Raw genomic sequence first — 24,541 nt, 5'->3', positions numbered from 1 at the left:
TTCCCCAATTTGAAATTGATAAAAAAAAATTGTAGAATTCTTCCATCAAATAATAAATACAAGAATACATTTTAGACACAAAATTAAACCCCATATTCATAATGAAAAACATAGATATTTCTTATTATAAATAAATTAAGAGGACTGTTGTGACAATAGAGCAATTGCAACTGGAAGCTACCAAATTGCTAAAGAACTTCACCTAGGCTTGGCTATTCTTCTCTTCCTTTTTTGATGTCTGGTGTTCAGTTTCTTTGTGTTTTGTCTATCTGATGCTAGCTTTTTGTTTTTGGCCAGCTGTCTTTTCTGTGGTTGTTGTCTTTTGCTTTTCTAGTGGACTCTGATGACTATCTTTTGAATATTTGATGTAAAGGGTTTCAAGGGCCCTTCAAAACCTATTTTCCCCTAATCAGAAACATATAAATTTCTTTATCAGCACAAAAATTCTAAAAATAGAGGTTTTAAATCCAACTTGATAAGGTTTCTTGGATGAACAAATTGAAGAAGAATCCAAAGCTAAAATTCTTTTAGGGTAAAAATTCTTTTCCTTGGAAAATATTACTTTTCCTAAAATGAAAATTAAAATACTTTCCTCCAAATTTCATACATTTAAATTTAAGTTTCCTTACACACAAAAAGTCAACAAGATCTTTTAATTTTTTAAAGTTGAAATAACTTTCTCAAATAAATATGACACAATATAAAACTACTATATGATATAAACTAAAATAATTAATTTCAATAATTAACCTAGAATGCTTGATTTATTTATTTAACCATAAAAAGATGCCCATATTAATCTTCAATTTAATTAATAAATGAAATACACATTAATTATTAATAACCATAAGGTATTAATAATTAACTTCACATTAAATAACACTTAATCATTCAAAGAGAAGGGGGAGGGGGCGCCGTTCAACATTGATCATCTGTACATAAATTGTTCCCACTAGCGACATGCCTACCCATAAGTCTCGTAGGGTAGGATAGCCCAAATTGGTGAAAAGGTACAATACGTAGAACCAACAATTGTAGAAGAGAATTAATAATGTTACAAAATGCATAACACACAAACTCATTTAAACAAAATAAAGACTTGACTCACATACCAACGTAGGAAAGGTTGACAAAAGACTGACAATGTTCCCTATCGAGCAAGGCTAGGGATGATATTTAGGGCCTTTAGACTATCTCCTCCATTTCCAACGGGTTAATTACGTACACTCAGACCTGTAGAGCCAGGTGAAGTCAGCACCTTGTACCTCCAATTCCTGCATCACCGAACCACACACACACACACACACAGATATAATTTAATCTCTTAAAAATAACTAAAAATTTCAACGTTTTCTAATCAAACATATAACATAAAATTTAAAATATTAACATATACATAAAACATATATGTGTGTGTGTGTACATATATGTACATATATATACACATGTATCTAGGTATACATATCTATATATGCAAGTTTTTATACATTTGTATATATACATATATATACATGTATATATACAGATATATATATACATAGATGTATATATATATATATACATTTATATATATATATATACATTTATATATATATATACATATGCGTATATATATATATACATATGTGTGTGTGTATACATATATACACGGTAAACACACTGGTGAAGAAGAATCATGACGTTTCGTGTCTCATCGAAGTGAGTGACAGAAAATCATCTCCTCGTACCCCATATAAACTCCACACAAACATGAAGATGGATACATAATGCAACTCATACAAAAAAGTAAATGTGTTATTCCATGGTTAATAACTCATAATAAAGTTAACATCTAATCATTCATATGTAAGGAAATAATGCATAATCAACATTGACTGAGTCACACATCAAAGCATAGTACATAATAGCATAATATCTGACTAAAAACATCACCACATAGTGTATCCACAAAAACATTGAAAAGTCAAGCATGGTCAAAAAGAGTATCGAAAAAGTCTGATAAAGGACGGGGTACTACAATCCCCATGTTGATTGACTTTGATTGCTCAAGAATCAACATTTATGTGAATGCATTAAATCGTGGTGTAGTGAATTAACTACCCACTATCAATCGATGGGTTTGAAAATTAGAAACAAATGTTACGTACTCTAATGGAAGCTTGTCCAACAAATTTTAGACATATTGTGCATCCTTCTTGTGAATGTCAATCCTTAATTTTTTCTCTTATCTCATTTACTTTAAGAACATAGTCTTCAATTGTATCAAAATCCCTAGGATCTAAATTTGAAAGATCATTGTCAAGCTTGCAACCCCTAATATCATCAACTTGGTCATACAATTGACCATGATTTTCCCAATAATCTTTAACTATCTTACACTTATCAATGTGAAAGATAAGATCAACTGATACATACTTCCTCAAAGTTCCAGGAGCCTTAGTAATTTTAGCAAGCCATTCCATTTGAGCATTTGGATTAGCCTTAAGATTTGATGGTGCTTCAACAGTTCCATCAATGTAATGAGCTAGTCCTTTTTTCCATTAATTTAATCCAAGCATTTATTTTCCAAGATGCATAGTTATATGGAGTTAGAAATGGAAACTTAGGAGAAACCTTAACTAAAAATGAAAGACCACAAGGATGGCATGACAGGCAAAATCACACAAGACACCCCCCAATTTCACTCAATCAAAGACTCCCCCCCTCCCCCAACCAAAAAAAGGAAGAGAAGGATGATTTGGCACAACAAAAAATTGGTCTTGAGGAAGAAGACTCGAAGATGAAATAGACTCTGGTTGCTAGGAAACCAAAAAATAAAAAGAAAACGTATGTTGGAAGAGAGGAGAAGTTAGGACACTCTTCCAAAAAATAAACAAGGAATAGGGATGTTGCCAAATAAATTCCTAATGGGAGACAAAGAACATTGGATGGCCTCTCAAAATCAAGAAATAAAAAAAGGTAGTTCTAATTGTGTCTCCCTTCTAGGGGACCTCCTGCTAGCTCTAGGCGGAGCAGTGTTTAATTTAACTCCTTGTCTCATGAAGAGCTTCCTATGGAATATTAGAGGGTTGAATAGCCTAATCAAACAACATATTTTGAAGTTTAACTTAATGGAACAAAAAATGGATATTCTACAAATCCAGTAAACTAAAATGGAGGAAGAAGCCTTTTGAGATATATATAAATGTATATGGCGTATTGCTTATCTATCTACTAGTGATGTAGAAGGAGCCTCAGGTGGCTTAGCTATCTTGTGAAATCCTTCTATATTATCTAAAAATAAAAAGCATATTTCCATAAATAGTTTGACTGCCAAGATGAGAGACCTGCTAATGAATCAGGAGTGGAAATTTTTGAATATTTATGCCCCTAATGCTAAGTCTTCAAGAGTTTCTTTATGGAGTTAATTTTGGATGCTAGGGGGATATTTTAACACCCTACTATTCTCTTCAAAAAACAAGCTCATATAGAAGATTTCACAGACAATATGGTTGATCTTAATGATTTTGTCTCTACTATTGGTCTTGTTGATATTGACCTTAAAGGTTCCCTGTTTACGTGGTCTAACAAACATTAAGGTAACCACTTGATTCAAATTAAAATAGATCATTTCTTTCTTTTGAAAAATTCAGATATCTTAGCTAATCTCTCCTTGGAGGCTCTTCCAAGGATAGGATTTGCCCATAATACCCTCTTTTTGAATTGGGAAGTTAATATAAAATAAATTGCCCTTACTCCTTGAGGTATGAAATCATTTGAACACACATCACCCTAACTTAAAAAAATAATTGAACAATAATGGAATGCTCTCTTTAGTGGTACTTTTTTTTTTTGAGATGGTTCAAAAACAAAATCTTATTAAGGAAAAATTTAAATGGTGGAATACAATCTCTTTTGAGAAGAACTTCTATAGGACAAAGGCTCTAGCTAGGAAGTTAAATAATATCTAGCTAAACATGAAAGGTGGTTATAATGATATGGACCTTTGTATTTAGGAAAGAGAGTTGAGAACTCGATGGACTAAACTCTTTAAAGAAGTGGAGGTTTTTAGAAACAAAAATGTAGGATCTAGTGGTTAATGGAAGGAGACATAAATAGGGAGTTCTTTCATCAATCCACATGATAAAACATAGAAGTAGAAAAAAAATTTAAAATCTTTAGAAGGAGGATGGAATTATAGTTATTATTGTTTCCTATTTTATTAATTTCCAAGCTAATAATTCCAACTCTAATGTGGATGTTGAAGATATGCATAATAAGTTATTCCTGAGGTCATTGATGACCACAATCTTAAAAATTGGGTGAAAGTAGTCTATCTTCAAGAAATTAAGGAAGTTGTGTTTCTATTTTGGTGCTGACAAAGCCACAAGGTTGAATGGGTTTCTACCTACTTTCTTACAAGAATTTTGGGATGCTATTGATACAGATCTTCATAATGTAATCAGAGAATTTTTTAGGTCAGGCAAGATACTAAAATAGGTAAATGCCACTTTAATTGCCCTAATCCAAAATTTGAGAATGCCACTTTGATGATGCATTATAAGCCCATAATCCTATGTAATAATTTAGATAAGATATTATTTAAATTATTAGTGAATAGGATTAAAGTGGTGCTTGCTAAGATGATATCCTTTAACCAAAAAGAATTTGTTAAAGGTAAACATATTTTGGATGTTGCTCTTATTACCCATGAATTGATTAACTTTATGGAGTCTAACAAGAAGCCTGATATGATGCTAAAACTTAAGATCTCTAAATATTATGATACAATCCAATGTTGTTCCTAATTGAGGTCCTCAATAAATATAAGTTCAACGGTAGATTCCTAAAAGTGTTGATAGAATGCATGATTGCCCATTCTTGTTCATTTCTTCCTAAAGGGTCTCCTCATGGCTACTTCTCCTCTGGTCGAGGCTTGAGACAAGGAAACTCCTTATCCCCACATCTCTTTATAATATTTCTCAAGTATTGGAAGAAATATTCGAAAGTACCTTGATGTAAATTTGTTAAAGGGAGTTAAAGCTACATCCTCTCTGCCTCCTTCCCAACATTACTGTGTTCATGATATTATCATATTTGGAGAGGCCTCTATTTTGGAATCTAAACACTGGAACGATATTTTGAATGGTTATTCCAAGGATTTTGATCATCATATAAACTACAAAAAGAGTAATATTTTACTTCTTTCATGTGTCTCCTTCCCACAAAGTTAAAATCACCAATATGCTAAATGCTAATTTGCTAATCTCCTAGCCTCTTATTTGGGTATTCCTCTTATCCGTAAGAGTCCTAGCAACAATTATTAGAACTAAATTATTAAAAATATTTAGAACAAGCTTCCAGGATAGAAAGGAAAACTTTTAAGTTAATCTGGAAAGATACAACTCCTTAAGGCTTCCTTATAAAATATTTTGGTGTTCTTCCTATCTCTTTTTAAAATTCCATCTAACTTGAGCTAATAAAATCAAACAAATTTAGAGAAAATTATTATGGACTGGAACAAAAGAAAGATCAATAATTTCTCTTCTTAGCTAGGTAAGGGTTTGTAGGCTAAAAAAAAAAGGTGGCTTTGGGATAAGAAAAATAAAAAATCTTCAATAAATCTCTATTGGCAAAAATTGGATTGTAGATTTTTGAAGGAGTAAATGACTAGGTTCAAATAATAAAGGCTAAATATTTAGGTAATGGTCCCTAATCAATTTATTTATTATCCTAATCTCTTTAAAGGTTTTACAATGTGGAGAAATTTGTTAAAAAGAAGAAATGTCATTAAGCAAGGATGAAAGATGATAGTAGGGAATGGTACATATACTATATTTTTGGAGGATTTATGGAAAAAGGATGTTTCTTTATCCTTAGTTAAAGGCCTACTCAAAATTAAAGAGCCCCTTATTAGATGCAATGGTAAATTATTTTATAATTATGTTGACTAGCAAGTGGATCAGCCAACCTATAAGTACTTTGGACAATAGCTAAATGATAATAGATACCAAGATTGTAAGAGTCAGAATATATAGGAGAATGAATTCCTTATCCTTCATTAGCAACTTGGACATTGTGGATTCCATTCAAAAGAAAAATATGATGAGATAAAATGGAAATGAATCCCCTCTCAATTTTTCTCTATTAAATCAATCTATACTATGACGAAGAATTCCCCTCAAGACTCCTTCAACTGGAATCAAGTTTGGATCCCTAAATTGATTCCCAAAATTAACTACTTTTGGTGGATTGGCATTGATCACAATATCCTAACCTTTTTGTTTTTTGGGTCCTTCAAGGTAATATGAAACAATTGATGCATAATTGGAGATTTTCCCATTATCCCATCCTATTATTAGAGACCTCTGGAGATAAATACCTCATTTTGTTTTGCTAGGGGTCATGGAAAGAATGAAATAATTATTATTTTAGAGAAAAAAATAAGATGAGTAAGCACCTGTTGATGATTGAAAAAATCAAGGAAGCTATTAATGATTCTTCTTATGGCTATTCAAAATCCGTATCATGTTATATCGTGATGAGGATGAAACAAATTTGGGAGTTACATAAGGATATAACAATGATAAATTGGCCAAATATCCTCTTAGGGAAGTTGAGAAAATGACACCATTAGGAGGAAGGATATGTCAAATGCAACTTTGAAAGGTGCTCTAAAGGAAACATGGGTAGATTTGGAGGAAGGTTGGTTTTTATGACTAGGATGGCTTTCCAAAAGAATAACATGATAATGATGATTTGGCTCTCTATTATGCTTGAGAGTCTTTTTGACATGAATGGTAATGCCCTGTCATCGATGCTAGGTTGGAATTTATTTTTACAAAATGAAAATTCATTTAATAAATTTAATACCAACTAGATTTGATATGATTAAAAAGTGTGTAAAGGCCATATTGGAAGAGATGATTTTCTAATTATTAGTCAGTTCACATGTGTAAATTGGGAGCCTGGTATTGATATTATCACCTTTCGTCATTTTAATTGCAAGCTTATTTGTTTGGTAAACTACTCTGCTCAAACATTGTTGCTTAATCATGGTTTATAGTGGTGGTAACAAATTTTTAAAAGATTGGGGTGGCTAAAGGAAATCCTAGGCCAGTCGGGTGCAGGGGAGTGGCTATGAATCACTCTTGTCTGCTGGATTCCGTGGTGGCGCTCCTCTTGGGTACCCAAACTAACCACTACGCGGAAGATAGTGCTGCCCACATTAGGCTACACATGGCTAAAAGAGAGGGGTTTACTAAAGTGTGGCTGGAGTCCGACTCGCCAAAAAATGTTAACTGCTTCAGTGGTCGCACAGATCCTAGCTAGACAATTGCGAGCCTGATCAAGGACTGTCCAAATATAATTAATGGTCTGACAGATTTCAAAATTTTGAACATATACCGGGAAGGCAATAAGGCGGTGGGATACGTGGCAACCAACTGTCGGAGTAGCAGGGATTCATTCATTGAAAATCTGTGCGATCTAGCACGTAACAATTACTGTGTTAATCAATGATCCATCATCATGACATGACTAAGTTGACAGGGAAATGACTCTTTCTAGTTTTCCCTAATCAAAAGTCTAGAAACCTCCTCGGCGACTCATTTTCCTATCTCATTGTGTGGCTTGTTTGCTATTGTTTTGATATCCTTTGGGTGTGGCCCATTTTTTACGACTAGTTGGTGATAGTGATCTCTTATTATTTGGCAACCGAGATCATAATGGGAGGGGATAAGAACAGACAAGAGCAATCTACTTGCGAGAAGTAGAAAAATAATAAAGATGTCTAGCAGAAAGTGGTCGATGGTGGTCTCGTCCCCTACCTGGACCATCTTCATGGCCCCTCTCCTCTGATTATGGAGGCCTTTGTTAACAGATGGAAAAAAGGGAGTTTCAGGGCTTGTGGTGCTAAATATCAGATTGATGAAACTTTGGCGGCGATGGTCACTAGTCTAGCTACGACTGGAAGAGGGTTTTACAGGGATAGAAAAACTGGGGAGGAGGACTTGTCGAGTTTCTTTGATAAAGACAAGGAGTGCTCTAGAGTCACCAAGATGGTCAATGGTGGCTATAAAAGAAAAGACCTCATGGCTCCATAGGCTGACATGGCTGGGTTTATAATGAGATATATCACCCTTGATGGCAGGTATGCAAGTATCTTCTCCTACCATTTCACTATTTTAAATCATTTTTGCCATGGTAAAATTATCTCTGTTACCTACTATCTTGCCTCCTCCCTTGAGAATAGCCTAGAAAAGCACCTGGAAAACCCTAGAAACCCTATTCTTCATGAGGGACTTATCATCCTTATCATGGAACATGCCAAATCCCTTGAAATTGTGCCCTTGCTTGCCAAGATTGGTTTGCAGATGGAGGTCCTAGACATCTCTGATTCAGAGATGGACCTAGATGATAGTGGGATTCCAGTTGATGACCTTGAATACAAACCTACAGATGAAAAGGAAAAGATGGTCATTCCTGAGACGCTCAGCAGCATGAAGCCTCCTAGATGGGTAGCTAGTAAATACAAAACTAACAACAAGCTGATCTCTAAGGCCGAACCCCTCACTAAAAAGAAAAAGTTGGCGATGAAGGATCACAGCCCGAGATTATGGACCAAGGGATTAAATTGGACATCCCTATCAATGTCCAGAAAGATAATCAGGGGAAAGATGGTAGTATGATGAATCTTGTCATGGAAGCCATTAGAAGCCAGGAGCGCCGCTGGAAGTGGGTCGAGCGCGAAATCGACACCCTCAAGATGGGGGTTAAAGAAATGATTGACATTTTCACTGCTTCCCTTGAACCTAGCAAGCCGAAAAAACTCATGATCATGACTCAAAAACTCTCTAAGAATGTTGAGGTAATGAAATGTAACCATGATCAAAGGATTGATAAGGTGGAACAATCCATGGCTGAGATTAAGAAAACTTTCAAGAGTCTAGTCAACATTTAGTAAAGAAGTCATGAACAACAACATTGAGGGGATTGAAAAGATTAATGAGATGGTTTATGATTATAGATCCTTCCATAGTGACCCGGTGAAAGATCTTGGAGGAGATAATGTGGCTGCTAGAGACAACAAAACCACTAGACCCAGTTCCAGAACTAGGAGTAAAAGCAGCAGCAAGGGTACCTCCAGATTCATCATGGAGGAGCTTGAGGAAATCAACACAATTTCCATCCAAAAGAACAAGGATCTGGTGCTCTCACTTAACTGAGAGCTTTTTTGTTTTGGCTTGTTTGTCTATGTTTCTTTTGTCTTTGTTTCTGTTTAGGGTTGCTCCACTGTTTTACTGATGTTTCTTGCCGGATTGGCTGTTGGCCAGTTGTTGTAAAACTTTAGGTTTCGGGTCCTTGTAAAACCAATTTATCCCTAGCAAAAACAAATTTTAAAAAGATAAAATGGGTAGCACCATGAAACATTCGGAGATGTAAAAATATGTTGAATTGATGTAGAATGTTGAGTTCTAGAATCTATCCAAAGAGGTTGGTTTGGTTCTTCACTTTTTAAAGTCGTGTGAGGATATAACCGCACCCTTTCGGCCAAATTTAACTATTCTTAGAAAAAGGGTTATTTTATTATAAGTAGCATTAAGTTTATGGTAAACCAACAACTGATTATAAATGTGAAGGTTTAAGGGTGGTCAAGAAATGTTGCTATGACTACAATATGTTCATTAATAAGTTATTTGAGAAAGGAGAAAGGCTATTTTGCTTGCAGAATGGGTATGATATGTCATTTATTCCTCCCTCATATGTCTTAATTAGCTACCATGTGATTAAATAATTTACCCTTGAAGGAAGTGTAGCATCCTAAAATTGTGACACTTGCAATTTCGACTGCATTTCGGTCTTCACGATGGCGACGCAACACGCAACCTGAATGGAGACCCCGAAACTTGCTCACGACACCAAAAACTGCATTTTTCAAGCACCCTGGCCTGAACCTCCTTGCACCCTGTTGTCCCAGGAGGTGGGACCAGAGCGCCCAGCGCCCTGGTCCCTGGGTCCTATTTTGGGCCCGGTCTCCTAAGGAGATTGCGGGTCTTTTTGTTTGCAATTTGGAAATTATATTTCCTGGTCAGCCTAAGGTCGGGAAAATCAGTCTTTTAACCCTAATTGGCAAGTATATAAACTACATTTTGCTCTCTCATTTGGAATAACAAGATAACACATACATGACGGTAAAAGCGTGGAAACTATACTCAAGCATTCAAGCATTCAAGCAATTGATCATTTCAAGTCTCCATTCAAGGCTAAGTGTTGCATTCAAGTCAAGGATTCAACCATTGAAAAGGAGATCACTTACTACATGCTACAACATACAACAATACAACAAACAACAACATCTCAACCTTCGCACATAAGGATACAAACATCCTTAGAACAAGGTATTAGTACTTGTTTTACATTACAGTCATTTACATTTACAGCACTTGCTCATTTCTTGGTTAATTCCAAAACCGGGGTTTGACCTAAAGGAAAACCCCTAATCCCTAACCCCCCAATCGTCTTCGCTTTTCTGTGTGTAGGTTGCAGGTACGCGGCTGAGATTGAAGATCCGGAATCCTTGTGCGGAGACAAACAGATCCCCCTTCGTTTCGCGGATTTTTCGGAGGACCGTGGCATCGGGCGCCATCGTCCTGACAACTTTTGCTCAAATTTGTAGGACAGCGTCGTATCGACATTTTACTGCTAATTCCAGGTCCGCAGCTTCATCCTATAACCCGAACTCAGTTTATAAGCGAATCTTTGTCACTTTCTATGCATTCCTAGCTTAATTTCCTTAAACAATATTCTTTACAAAAGAGGGTAGCCTTGCTCTCCTAACCCTTGAAATTCATTTAGCATCCAATCTTACATTGTGTGGGATTGGATCTTATGAGTTTCAACCCCTCTTTTGAATGTAAAGTCTCTCCCTTAAGTGAAAAACCATCGAATCCTAGCGAACCTCCCTTCTCTCTCCTCGGAGTTGGAAGAGGGGAGAGCAACTAGGGTTCGATCGCGATTTTTCCGCTTTACATTTTGGTGAACCCGATGTGAATATCCTTTCTGATTTTTCATGCTTAGATCTGAAAAAATTGATTACATTTCCATGTTTGATCTTTTGCAAAATTTTAGAGGTGATTGCATAAAAACCCTAAATTTTCTTTTTGAACATTGAACTTGCGAAATGTTTAATTATTAATGTTTGCTTCAGATCTGCTTTTCTATTACAAATTATCAGTTCATATTTGTGCTTTAATTTTGAAAATTAAGTGGTTAAATGTCAAAACCCTAATTTTTGAAACCCTCTTGATTCAACCTTTGTCTGACAATTTCACTGATCAAAACATCTCCAAATCAGCTGTAACTTTGGATTTCGCAATAAAATCACAATATCTTTCTTCCCTGAAAATTTGGAAAAAAAGTTGTGAGGACCGTGTGCACTCCGAGCGCCATCGTCCCCGACATTTTTTCCGAAATTTCGGGAGCGAGATCCTACTGTATTTTCCTACTAAATCCAGAATTTTGGCTGATTTTATCAATTATAACACCTTCAAAATTACAGTCAAAGTTGGTCTTGTGATTGCTTGGATTAAGGCTCCTAATCATTCAAAAATTGTGGAAATTGAAATTTTGTGTCAAAACTGTGTTCTTACTATCATAAATCTGAAAAGTGTATTTGCATTCATTCGAAATTTCAGTGCTTTATTCAAATTCTTGCATTTTGTGACTTTTGAAATTAAGTGCTTAATTACAACAACTTCGATTTCCGCTTTCAAAATTGAATTTTGCGTGAAATTGAGTCAATTTTTAAATTTCAAAATTTGCATTGCTTTTGAAATTCCCTCTAAAATCATAAAATTCAGATTGGCTGATTTTACTAAAAATTGCTACCTCTAAAATCAAAATCTTTTCTCTCTTTCTAGTGCATGAGTTTTACAACAACAAGCCCTACTTACACTATTCCCATTAGACGAAGCTGTAGAATTAAGTCTTTCCGAGGTTTAACTACCGAGGAGATGGAACCTAATTTGAATAGTCTTTTTAACGAGGACATGGGTAATTCCTCTAATCCTCCTAATGATGAAGAAGCTCCCCATGAGGTTTTTGTTGAACAAATTTTGAAATTGGATAACCAATTTGATGATTTTCACCAATGGATGTCTCATGAGTATCCTGATAGTCAAGCTCTTCCTTTAATTGAGGGTCTAAAATGCATGCTTCAAAGTGATAAGAATGGAATTGATGTTTTGCATGGTATTGCACACATTGTGGATTCGAATGTGATGCCTATGAAGAGTTGTGCCGAAACTTTAGGTTATACACAACCTCCTACACAAGTCAATCATTCTGTTCCTTTGACAACTTCTATTGCTAGCATACCTACCTTTACATCAAACATAATGGCTACTTCTATACAAGACATTCCCCCTGTGATCACTAGTCATGGGGGCAATCCCTCTTCTTCAATTAACCCTATTCCTTCATTTAATCCAACTTCTTCATACATTCCTTCAATGAGTGTTCCTATTACATCTTCACAAATGAACATGACACAAGGGGGCAATTCATTTAACCATTCCATTCCTCCTTGTAGTGTTCCTCTTGTCCAATCATCCCGTATGGTTGACTATCATAGGGTCCCACCACCTTACTCTTTACCTTCTTTCAATAACATAACACCTCCATCTCAATCTAACACACCTAATATGAATTCTTCAACCGAAGCGACCATTAACAATCTTGCACAAACTGTCTCTTCTTTACAACAACAAATTGCCTCTATGAATCAATCTAAGTTTAGTGTGCCCACATTTGATGTTGCGAGCCCACTTTCTCTTGACATTGTTCGAGCTATCCCTCCTAAACATGTTGAAATACTGCATTTGGAGCTTTATAATGGTAAAGGTGATCCTCTAACACATGTTAAGACTTTTCAAACAATATGTACTGATTTTGCTTATGACCCAAGGTTGCTTGCAAAATTGTTTGCTAGAACATTAAGAGACAAAGCCCTACAATGGTATTGCTCGTTGCCTTCTTATTCTATTACTTCTTTCGAACAACTTGCAAATGCTTTCATTCAACAATTTCAAAACAATATAAGTCCTAAAGTTACTTTGATTGATTTAATGCATTGTAAACAAGGTGTTAAAGAAAAAGTGACTGATTTCATTGGTAGATATAAGCATTTGTATGCTCAAATTTCTTTTCTAGTGCCTGATAATGATATTCAAAGAATCTTTATTTCTAATTTGCAAAAAGATATTCGAGACAAACTTCTGTTTTCTGAGTTTACTTCTTTCCAATAGTTGTGTGCCACTCTTCACAATTATCAACTGACTGTGAGTCAAATGGAACAATCACATCCTATGGCTCTGAGTGATAAGGATGATAGCAGTCAACAACCATTTGGGAAGATTAAACCGAACAGAGATTCCATCAAATTCAATGAAAACATCATCAACAACAATGTGAATGCAGCATCAGGTGTGCCTCCTATTTCTAAATTTTTCAAGAAAGAAAGAAAGTATACTCCTTTGAATGAATCATTGCATGGTATTATGAATAAGTTATTGGAACAAAATGTGCTTACTCTTCCTCCTATAAGGCAAATTGATCCTGCAAAGATTACTTCACCTTATTTTGATCATAAAGCTTTTTGTCATTTTCATCGTCAGCCTGGTCATGATACTAAAAAATGTTTTTCTTTAAAGGGTAAAATTCAAGATTTGATTGATAATAATACTATTTCTGTTTCTGGAGTGAATGATAAAGGTAACACATCTGTAGCTCCTCCTAACCAAAATCTTCAGATTTTTACTGATCCATTACCTTCTCATACTTCTCATACTTCTAATGCGATTGAGGCTAATGATTCCTCTCTCTCATCTGATGGTCTTGTGTCTATGACTCCGAATGTGATTAACTTTGTAGAGCAGCAAGAAATCCCTAAGGAACCTTCCATCACATTTGATTCTAGTGAAACCATTAGAGCACCTGATGGTCCTTTATACATAGTTGCAAAAGTCAAGAATACACCTTGCCATGGAGTGCTTATTGACCCTTCGTGCATGGTTAATGTTATTACTGAAGAATTTCTTTTTACTTTGCAATTGAATCAAGTGATCTATGATAAAACAGATGTGGTTGTGAAGTTATTTGATGCATTTTCTTCTCCTGCAATTGGTTCTATTACATTGCCTATTGAGATCCATAACAAATCTCTTGATGTGAGCTTTGCTATTATTCCTTCTTCCGAACAATTTCGTGTGAAGCTTGGCTATCCTTGGCTATCTTCCATGAAGGCTATTGCTTCTCCTACACATAAGTGTTTGAAATTTCCCCATAATGGTGAAGTTGTTACTGTCAATCATAGTCTCTTTAAACCAGCTGAAAGAACTTCTAGTGTTCCTATTGATTATTTTTGGCCTAAACAATTCCAGTCTATTCCTCCGCGAAGTGATCATCTTTTCAAATCTTATCAAAAGTGGAAAACAGATATGATCCTATCTCTAAGTGAACCTAGAACACCTAAACTTGACATTCCTATCATTCTTGAGAAGGAAATTCTTCCTTTGAAAGATAAAACTAATGTCTTTCCTCAAGAAGATTCCCAACCCATCCCCATGGATGTAACTATGTCTATGCCTGATAAATCTTCTAAAAGTAGACCTATCCCTCCTCGTTATGATGGACTTGGTCTTCTTCCTAAACCAAAAATTCCTCCTTTATATGGAGCAGTTCCTCCTCCTGCCTTTTATAGAGAAAAGAGACCTTCTTCTTCTCCTATTATCCAGCCTAAGAGACCACAACCTAAACACCCAAGTGATAAGGATGAGAACATTCCTCCTCCTCTATCTTCTACACTTCCTACTAAGACTAGACGAAATCGTTCTGCACATGAACACCGATGAAAACGTTGTCTTAGGGCTCAAGCAGCTGCTTCTCAAAATTTACAATCTCCAAAGACACCTTCAACAAGCATTATTCCATTTTCTCCTCAACCGGATATTGAGCCTAAATCTCCTAAACATAAGAAGCATGATGGTCTTGATCCTGTGCGAGTTAAAGATCCTATTTTTATAAATCTTGATGATGATATAGATGAAAATGTTATTCATGATGAAAATGTTACTCCGCTTGCTTCTGATAGTGAATATGAACTTGTTGATGTTGATAACCATTTATCTAATGAATTTTCTAAAGCACTTATCCTAGCTCCTAGACAAGAACAACGTGGCTTGGAACATGAACATAGCCCTTGTTTGGATCTTGTGATAGCTCCATCTGCTATGTTGGATGTTCCTCCTCTAGCGTGTTCCCTGCCTTCCTGAAACATTGATCAGCAAGATCGGGGGGTAGATGACATGCTAGACTAGTTACATTAGCATAGCAGATTCTCTCCTCCTCTCTTTTGTTACTTCTTCTATATGTTATTCTCATTCTTCTATTTGTCGTCCTTAGTGTTGTCTACTTGAGGACGATGCAAAGCATTGAGATCACTTTTGGTCTCTCTCATGTTGACTCAAAAGACACATGTGTTCCCTTCTTCTAGGTGACCTTCCTTGATTGGGGAATGAAGAACAATTATGCATACATACATATGATATATATACATGACTTATCATACAGCATACTGACCCCGAGGAAAGCGAAGTCACCTCGTGCTTTGTGTTTGTGTCTATTATCCTTGAGTTTATCTCACACTCGGGGGCTAAATCTTTGCGATAACGTGCTCCTTTCCTTTCTCATTTCTTATGTGTATCACTACATTAAAACAATCACCCCCGTTGAGGCATGTGTGATCGCTTTAACGTAGGGGGGCATACACCTTGTCTATCCTTTCAAGATACTTGAAAATTTCTTGGCGAACTTAGCTTTGCGTTGAAAATTTTTGGTATTTCTTTTGCATGACTCATAGTGAGGGAACCTTACTACTAAGAGTCATGCTTCTCCCTCATGATCTTCCCTTTTACTTTTTCAATCAAAGTTGTAAGATCCTTAGTCCACAGGGGGCTTGGTGTATCTTGCCTCCTTGACATGGTGAAAGTCCTTCAATGTTGTTTCCTTGTACTTTACCGGAAGTATGAGCATACATACTCCCGCTAAAGTGGGGGCTAAATGTAGCGTCCTAAAATTGCGACACTTGCAATTTCGACTGCATTTCAGTCTTCACAATGGCGACGCAACACGCAACCTGAATGGAGACCCCAAAACTTGCTCACGACACCAAAAACTGCATTTTTCAAGCACCCTGGCCTGAACCTCCTTGCACCCTGCTGTCCCGGGAGGTGGGACCAGAGCGCCCAGTGCCCTGGTCCCTGGGTCCTATTTTGGGCCCGGTCTCCTAAGGAGATTGCGGGTCTTTTTGTTTGCAATTTGGAAATTATATTTCCTGGTCGGCCTAAGGTCGGGAAAATCAGTCTTTTAACCCTAATTGGCAAGTATATAAACTACATTTTGCTCTCTCATTTGGAATAACAAGATAACACATACATGACGGTAAAAGCGTGGAAACTATACTCAAGCATTCAAGCATTCAAGCAATTGATCATTTCAAGTCTCCATTCAAGGCTAAGTGTTGCATTCAAGTCAAGGATTCAACCATTGAAGAGGAGATCACTTACTACATGCTACAACATACAACAATACAACAAACAACAACATCTAAACCTTCGCACATAAGGATACAAACATCCTTAGAACAAGGTATTAGTACTTGTTTTACATTACAATCATTTACATTTACAACACTTGCTCATTTCTTGGTTAATTCCAAAACCGGGGTTTGACCTAAGGGCAAACCCCTAATCGCTAACCCCCCAATCGTCTTCGCTTTTCTGTGTGTAGGTTGCAGGTATGCGGCTGAGATTGAAGATCCGGAATCCTTGTGCAGAGACGAACAGATCCCCCTTCGTTTCGCGGATTTTTCGGAGGACCGTGGCGCCGAGCACCATCGTCCTGACAATTTTTGCTCAAATTTGCAGGACAGCGCCATATCGACATTTTACTGCTAATTCCAGGTCTGCAGCTTCATCCTATAACCCGAACTCAGTTTATAAGCAAATCTTTGTCACTTTCTATGCATTCCTAGCTTAATTTCCTTAAACAATATTCTTTACAAAAGAGGGTAGCCTTGCTTTCCTAACCCTTGAAATTCATTTAGCATCCAATCTTACATTGTGTGGGATTGGATCTTATGAGTTTCAACCCCTCTTTTGAATGTAAAGTCTCTCCCTTAAGTGAAAAACCATCGAATCCTAGCGAACCTCCCTTCTCTCTCCTCAGAGTTGGAAGAGGGGAGAGCAACTAGGGTTCGATCGCGATTTTTCCGCTTTACAGGAAGATACATCATTGTTCAAGGTTATCATTTTTTAATCCTTTATCATAGTAGGCATAAGGAGGATATAAACATTCTATTTTTTCTTTTGTCATCTTTGTGAATCAAGTTTTGATGTCAAATGTGCTTGTCCCCCTCCACATCAAGGATTCATCTTTTCTTTCTACATGTATGCATCTTACCTAACCTCGTAGAGAAACAAGATTTTAACCCAAAATGAGAACCCTAATAACCCTGCTAGCTCTATTAAAATGAAGCTCATTTAGAGAAAACTCCATACCCCTAAAAAACCAATACATCTAGAAAGAAAAAAGGTAAAGTCATAAAAAAAGATAGTGAGGATGTTGAGGAAGATGAACTCCTCAAACCCACCCCTAAAAAGCATAAGTTGTCTTGTCCAAAATTAGGGCATTCAAAAGCTAGGAGGTTGGATTCTAAGTCTACCAAAATAAAAATAAAACATTATGACCTTGATGACTGTGCCCTGGATAGTAAAGATCAGGAGACTTCAAAACAAGGGCCGACAAGACATGATACAAGGCCTATTTTTTATTGGTCTTCATGACTCCTTGAGAAGGATTCAAAAGCCAAAGAGCCACCTAAAGAAGACAATGAAATTGAAATCCCTTCTAAGGAGGAATTTATTCCTAGAACAAATATCAATAGAGATGAGTCTAAATTTGTAGAACACAATGAGCAAGAAGAGGATTTGGATAATTTTAGTGAGGATATTATTGTGCCTAAAGATGGGGAAGATGCAGAGGAAGACTAGGAGATACAAGACACTGATACTTTAGGTGTTCAGGAGGAGGCAACCCCTTGCAAAAACTTCTAGTACTCTACTAATGGTTTAATATAAGATAAAAGAATTGTGAGTAGCCTTAAAACTCGATTCGCTGATATATAGGTGAGAATAAAAGAATTGGAAACTAGAGCGAATGAGTTCAAAGTGGGGAAGAAGAACTTGGAACATGCTATTAGGACCCTCACTATAATCATTGATGGCATAATGCATAAGGATATGATGGGAATGGTGTTGAGACAAAGCCAAATTAAAAAGAAACAAAAGAATATTATAGGGAAGAGCGAGAAGAATTAGGAAGATACTCAAGGCTACAATCCTAAACAAGGAAAATGGAAGAAGAACCTATATGTGCTGGCAAAGAACTGGGTTCTTATCAAACATCCAAACAATTAAGTTTCATGGTTCAATTTCCTTTTTTCTTTTTAGTTTATTAAGGCAGTGGTGACTTAGTTGTTATTTTGTTAATTTTTTATAGCTTGGATAAGATATATTGCACTCTTTTTAAGACCTTCTTAAGGCATGCATGCCAGCTTATCATTATGGATAGTTGGTTTATTTATAGTCATAGTTTTAGTAATGTTTTGAGTAGCTTAAGTTGGACAATTTTGGTTATGTTTTTTATTATATAATGGTGTGTTGTGGTTTGTTGTTCTATGGTTTCTAATTGTTTCCGGGCTAGTTGCAAATAAACCAATTGGATTGGTATTACATATGCTTAAATACAAGGATAAACAATTAGAATAAGATTACGTGTGAATAAAACTAAACATGCAAACTCAAATATAAACAAAAATACATCATTTATAATCACATAAACACATCAAGACATTATTCTGGTTTTTTAATTTTAATTTAATTTAATATTTTATAAATATATTAATTATACTAAAAACATAAAATGTGTTATATTTTTTTAATTTAATTTAATTTTAGTTTAATTTTGATATTTTTTATGAATATATTCTATTTAACTTTACAAAAAGAGGGTAATAAAAATACACCCACAAATTCCACATAAAGGTCTAGACTTGAAAGAAAATTCAAAAACCAACAAAATTGAACCCGGAAACACGAAAAAAATTCTGTGACCATACTGGATATAAAAAGATCTTGATCATTAAGATTTCTCTCAAACATCACTCAAAATAATTTAATTAGAAATTTGAAATAATCTATACTATTAAAAAATTGATTTTCTCCTTCAACAAGTCCAGCTCAGGTCTTGAATGTAGTCATCCTCGGTTACTATCATCTTCACGTGCAATTTATGATTTACGGTAAAGTTTCACAAGACGATGTAATAGAAGTTAAATATATCTTATCTCTTCTTTGAGTGGCCCATTTTTTATCTTGCTGGTGAATTGCTATAGGCATGTCCAGAGTCTCATTAATGAGTGAAGAAAAAGTTGCAGCAGCTCAGAAAATTGTGTCCACACATTTACGTGTGATGGTAAATACAAAGTAGTCATCACTACTGACGTACTCATAGTGATGAATATATCTATTGAATGGCTTCTTTTCTCTCTTAGATTTAGGTCTGATTATTAGTCAAGGATTTAAAAGAGTGTATTGATCACTATTGATATGCTCAATACATCTTTTGGTTTCGATTATGTTAGTAGTGATCAATATATCTTTTGAGTGTTTTTCTTTTTTAAGATTTATGTCTAATATAATATTTTGATTAATGTTAAAAGATTTATTAAAATATATATATATATAAATATATTATTACGAATTAGAGTAATAGAATTTGTAGTTCTTTTTTATATTTATGAAAAGGTTAATTAAAGATATGACATTGACAGGTTTTATAGGTGTTGATTTTTATGGTTATGAATTAATATTTATTTTTTGAGATTTATTTTGATATATAATTGTTCTAGAAACATGTCTAAATTTTTATAATTTCTTATAAAAAATAAGTGATTTTATGGTTTAATCACAGTTTAGATGAGCATCATCAGCTCTAATAGTCAAAGAATTGATTAAAACTTTTACATCTTACTCTGCAGTTAAAAATATTAACTATTTATCCTATTTTTATCAAATTAATATTCATTTTTGACATCTATTTTGGTTTATAGTTATTCTAAAAACTTGTCTAGACTTAAATAATTTAAATAATTTCCTGAAAAAAAGAAGTGATTCTACTTTCTAATCATAGTTTAGATATACATCATCAGTTCTAATAGTAAAAAAATTAACAATTTTACATCATATACTATATTAAAAAATTATTATTATTTATCCTACTTTTATTGATAAAAAATGTTTAAAAGTATCCATACCTAATTCATCTCTGCACCATCTGAGAGCTTAGCTAAGAGCCAAACTGAGACTGAAGAATAAAATAACAAGATGAAGTCCAAACTGAGACTGAAGAAAAATAAAATAACAAGATGAAGTACAACTCTTTGCCTTCTCTTTCTTACAAAGGAACAACTTTTCTTCGAACCCTCCTCATTTTGCTGTTTGTAATCAATTTTTCTAAAGTTGTATGCACCTACGTATCGCACACATGCGATAATTCCTCAACTTTCACCAATGGCAGCACCTATTCCACAAACTTAAACCTAGTTATCAAGGATCTGTATCTTAATGCACCTAAAAGTCTAGGGTTTAACACTTCTTTCCATGGCCAATCTCCAAATAAGGTCTATGGTCTGCTCCAGTGCACTGGAAATATATCAGCAGAGAGATGCTCAAAATGTGCAATGGAAGCAAAGAACACCATTCACGACCTTTGCCCCAACGACATAGGTGGGAAAATATGGTTGGATGACTGCTTTATGCGCTATCGGAACTCTAATTTCATTTCAACACTAGATACTACAGGATTTCACTTGTTGAACACGGTGGATATTAGTACAAGTAGAGATGCTTTCGAGAACACAACCAGCAGCCTTCTGTCGAATCTGTCAGACAAAGCTTACATCCCTGCAAATAAGGGTTTCGCTGCTGGAACAGCCAAATATAATGCTACTGGTATATTATATGGTTTAGTTCAGTGTTGGAGAGATATATCGATAAAAGATTGTAGAACATGCTTGGCTAAAGCAAGAGCAAATCTGAGCGATTGCTGTTCTACAAAAGAAGGAGCCCAGTTTCAGAGCGGGAGCTGCAAGGCAAGATTTGAGATTTACTACTTTTTCCGTTCCGTAGAGTCGCCCTCGCCCTCGCCCTCTCCCTTCCCTGAGGAGTACATACATCCAACTACTTCCTCCCTAGAGAGTAAGTCTATTCAGCTCATTTTATAGTTAATATTATTTACTTGATCCATCTTTTGAATGTCAATTCTATTCGAATCACCTGTTTGACCTGAAGCTATAACCCAATATCATCATGAACGTATTGATTTGATTTGTTAGTTTGTGTTTTAATACATGCAAAACCTCTGACCTTCTAGATTCTTTTTTCATTTGGGAGCAGCTATCTCCTAGATGTCTAAACCAGTTTTCTTCTTTTCATTTTAATGTCATAGTTTTAGACTTGGGATGCATCTAATCTGGTTTCAAAATTGCATTATCATAGAATCATAATTTTCATATTATGTGAACATGAAAAAATGAAAAATAGATACAGAATGACTGTGGGGCTCAAGAGAAATGCTGCAGCAGAACATGATAATTATTGCTACAGCACAGTGCATTTTTTAAATCAGAATAGCTACAGCCCTAAAATTGTAATAAACAACTATTAAACTGTATTTTGCAGCAAAGTCGTCAGCAACATTACCTATCGTTTTGGAGCTTGTCGGAGGAATCATTCTGGCATTATTTATTGCTCTGATCATATTCAGAAAAAGAGTTAAATCTCTTTTCTTTAAGGAACCAATAAGTGTTGCTACTCCTAACCAAGGTGCTCCTTTCAAAATGTATTTCCGATTTTCAGTTTTTCTGTTTGTGGTTTTAGTGAAGCGAATTCTGTAGGCTTACCCAATTTTCTCTCGTTGTTTACTATACCTACAGAGATACAGTGGTTTCCCCCCGAAACTGGGTTAATGCAAGACCAAAATTTGATCTACAGCTTGGAAGCTCTAGTAGAAGCAACAGAAAATTTCCATGAGAACAGTAAACTTGGAGAGGGAGGCTTTGGTGTGGTATACAAGGTGGGTTGACACATTATTTATGGTTTAAATTATAACCAATTTAACAAATTATGTAGAGTACTAAATCTAATTTTTTATTTTTCAGGGGATAACTAGAGATGGAAATGAGATAGCAGTGAAGAAACTTTCTGCCAAATCTAAACAAGGCAAGAAAGAATTTATGAATGAAGTAAAACTGGTGGCCAATGTTCAGCACCGAAACCTTGCGAGCTTACTAGGCTGTTGTGTAGAGGGAAATGAAAGGTTGCTTGTTTATAACTATTTTCCCAACAAGAGCTTAGACACGTTTCTTTTTGGTAAGTGACAACTGAGCCTTAAGTTTCTTTAGAAAAGATGAATATGTGACTTAAAAGTTTTCAAATTTTGGTTTACAGATCCAGAGAAGCGTAAAGAGTTAGATTGGCAAAAGCGATATAATATCATCATTGGAATTGCCCGTGGGCTTCTCTACCTTCACCAAGAATCGCAATTGAGAATCATTCATAGAGATATTAAAGCAAACAATATCTTGCTTGACCACAAACTCAATCCGAAGATAGCTGACTTTGGTCTAGCTAAACTTTTTCCTGAAGACAAGACACATATCCATACAAGAGTTGCAGGCACATAGTAAGCATCATGGATTATTAAATTGCTCTTGGTTAACTTTAAATTTATTTTTAATAGTCTAATTATAAATCCATTATTTTCCATCTGTGAGTAATTAAAATTTTTCAAACATATATATATATATATAATCTATCAGCATAAGGTGTCTAATCACTTTGTCCTTTTTTTTATTAATATGACTCCATGTCAGTTTAGAAAACCTACAATATAAGATGTCAGCTATTGATCCTCTTCTTAATATTATGTTGAGTTTGTACTAATTATTTAAATTATAAAAAAATATAATAAAAAATGAAAGTTTACACAAAAAAGTTCTATCATAAAAATGATGAAGAGTTAACTAAATAACTTATTTGATATTTTCCCTTTTAAAAACTATGCATAACCCTCCTGCTATATATAGACTCTCTTAATACAATAAATTAAGCTTTATTTTCATTGCGTTATTGTTTTTAATTATTTGAAAACAATCTTTAACAATTTGAATTCAAGTGCAGTGGTTACATGCCTCCAGAGTATGCAATGCGAGGGCAACTGTCAGTTAAAGTAGACGTTTACAGTTTTGGAGTAGTGCTGCTCGAGATAGTTAGTGGAAGGAAAAACAATGATAATCATCTTCCCTATGATATGCAACACCTTGTAGAATGGGTAAGAAAATGGAATTCCCATTACCCATTTGTCTCAACTGCTACATTTCAATGTTAGGAAACCGTATTGTTGTGATTTAATGGCATGTAATGCAGGCATGGACACTATTCCAGGGAGGAAATGCGCTGAATATGGTAGACTCAGAGGCATCAGGAGCCAATCAAGAGAAAGTCTTAAGATGCATTCATGTTGGGCTTCTGTGTGTACAAGCAAATGCAGCACTTCGTCCAGTTATGTCTGATGTTATTACGATGATCTCTAGCAGTTCAGTGACTTTGCCAAATCCTGCAAACCCTGCTTTTGTAAGTACAGGTGAGAGCCATTCTCCCAAACCAGAAGCAAAGTCAATGTCAAGTTGGGGGATTCACGAGCATAAAATCGTAACAACATCACAGATTTCTGGGGCAACTACGTCATCTTCATCAGGGATTCGTTCAGTAAACGACGCTTCCATTACAGAAGTAGAACCTAGGTGATTTCACATACCCTGACTTATCAAGTTTCCGCATAAACAACAACGATGAATTCCATACTGGTGTTGGTATATATGCACTTTATGTAAATGCTTAATCAGAGTTCATTGAGGGCCAACTGTCAGTAAAAATTTAGTAGGGCCAACTGTCAGTTAAAATTTAGTAGGGCCTACCTTATGTAAATTTAGTTTATGTAAAGCTGAATTTAATGGCATACGGACAGTTTCTTTAACTTCAAGTGCTATTTTATAATTTGGAACTTTGTAAAGTCGTATAAGATATTTATAAATAGCCAAGAAACATTCAACCAAAAGAAGCATGTAGTTGTGATTATCTCACAAGAGAGTAGTATAGGACACTATCAATCTCTACACGTTTGTGATTATATGAAAAGGATAGAGGGAATTGATGAAAGAAAAGCGGGATTTATTTTTATGAAAAAATTAAAGAACTATTTTTACAAAATCAATTTGTTACATGATAGGCGTTCTTTGAAGAATAAAATAAGACATTGATTAAGTCTCATTATAACTATACGACACGGTTTTTGCTTAATGGTTGGCTAGCTGAAAACAAAG

General features: G+C 35.2%; 1 protein-coding gene across 1 annotated transcript; it reads left to right on the top strand.

Moving 5' to 3' along the window:
- The first annotated feature begins 20,436 nt into the window (after window positions 1–20,436).
- On the top strand, window positions 20,437–24,289 carry LOC131074147 (cysteine-rich receptor-like protein kinase 10). Its single transcript, XM_058010717.2, has 7 exons — window positions 20,437–21,356; window positions 21,840–21,983; window positions 22,094–22,233; window positions 22,319–22,529; window positions 22,608–22,842; window positions 23,340–23,490; window positions 23,586–24,289. Exons 1-7 carry the CDS (start codon window positions 20,525–20,527, stop codon window positions 23,964–23,966), a joined length of 2,094 nt encoding a protein of 697 aa, XP_057866700.2. The 5' UTR covers window positions 20,437–20,524; the 3' UTR covers window positions 23,967–24,289.
- Window positions 24,290–24,541: the final 252 nt, after the last annotated feature.

This window comes from Cryptomeria japonica, chromosome 4 (genome assembly GCF_030272615.1).
Source record: "Cryptomeria japonica chromosome 4, Sugi_1.0, whole genome shotgun sequence".
Classification (NCBI taxonomy): Eukaryota; Viridiplantae; Streptophyta; class Pinopsida; order Cupressales; family Cupressaceae; genus Cryptomeria; species Cryptomeria japonica.
Note: the sequence above shows the minus strand (reverse complement) of the source record. Positions and strands in the feature narration are given on the sequence as shown.

Excerpts from the sequence above, each read along its gene's own strand:
- LOC131074147 (XM_058010717.2), top strand. The coding sequence starts at position 20,525 with ATGAAGTACAACTCTTTGCCTTCTCTTTCTTACAAAGGAACAACTTTT. Across the intron at positions 21,357-21,839 it reads AACTACTTCCTCCCTAGAGA|CAAAGTCGTCAGCAACATTA; the intron begins GTAAGTCTATTC and ends TGTATTTTGCAG. Across the intron at positions 22,843-23,339 it reads ACAAGAGTTGCAGGCACATA|TGGTTACATGCCTCCAGAGT; the intron begins GTAAGCATCATG and ends ATTCAAGTGCAG.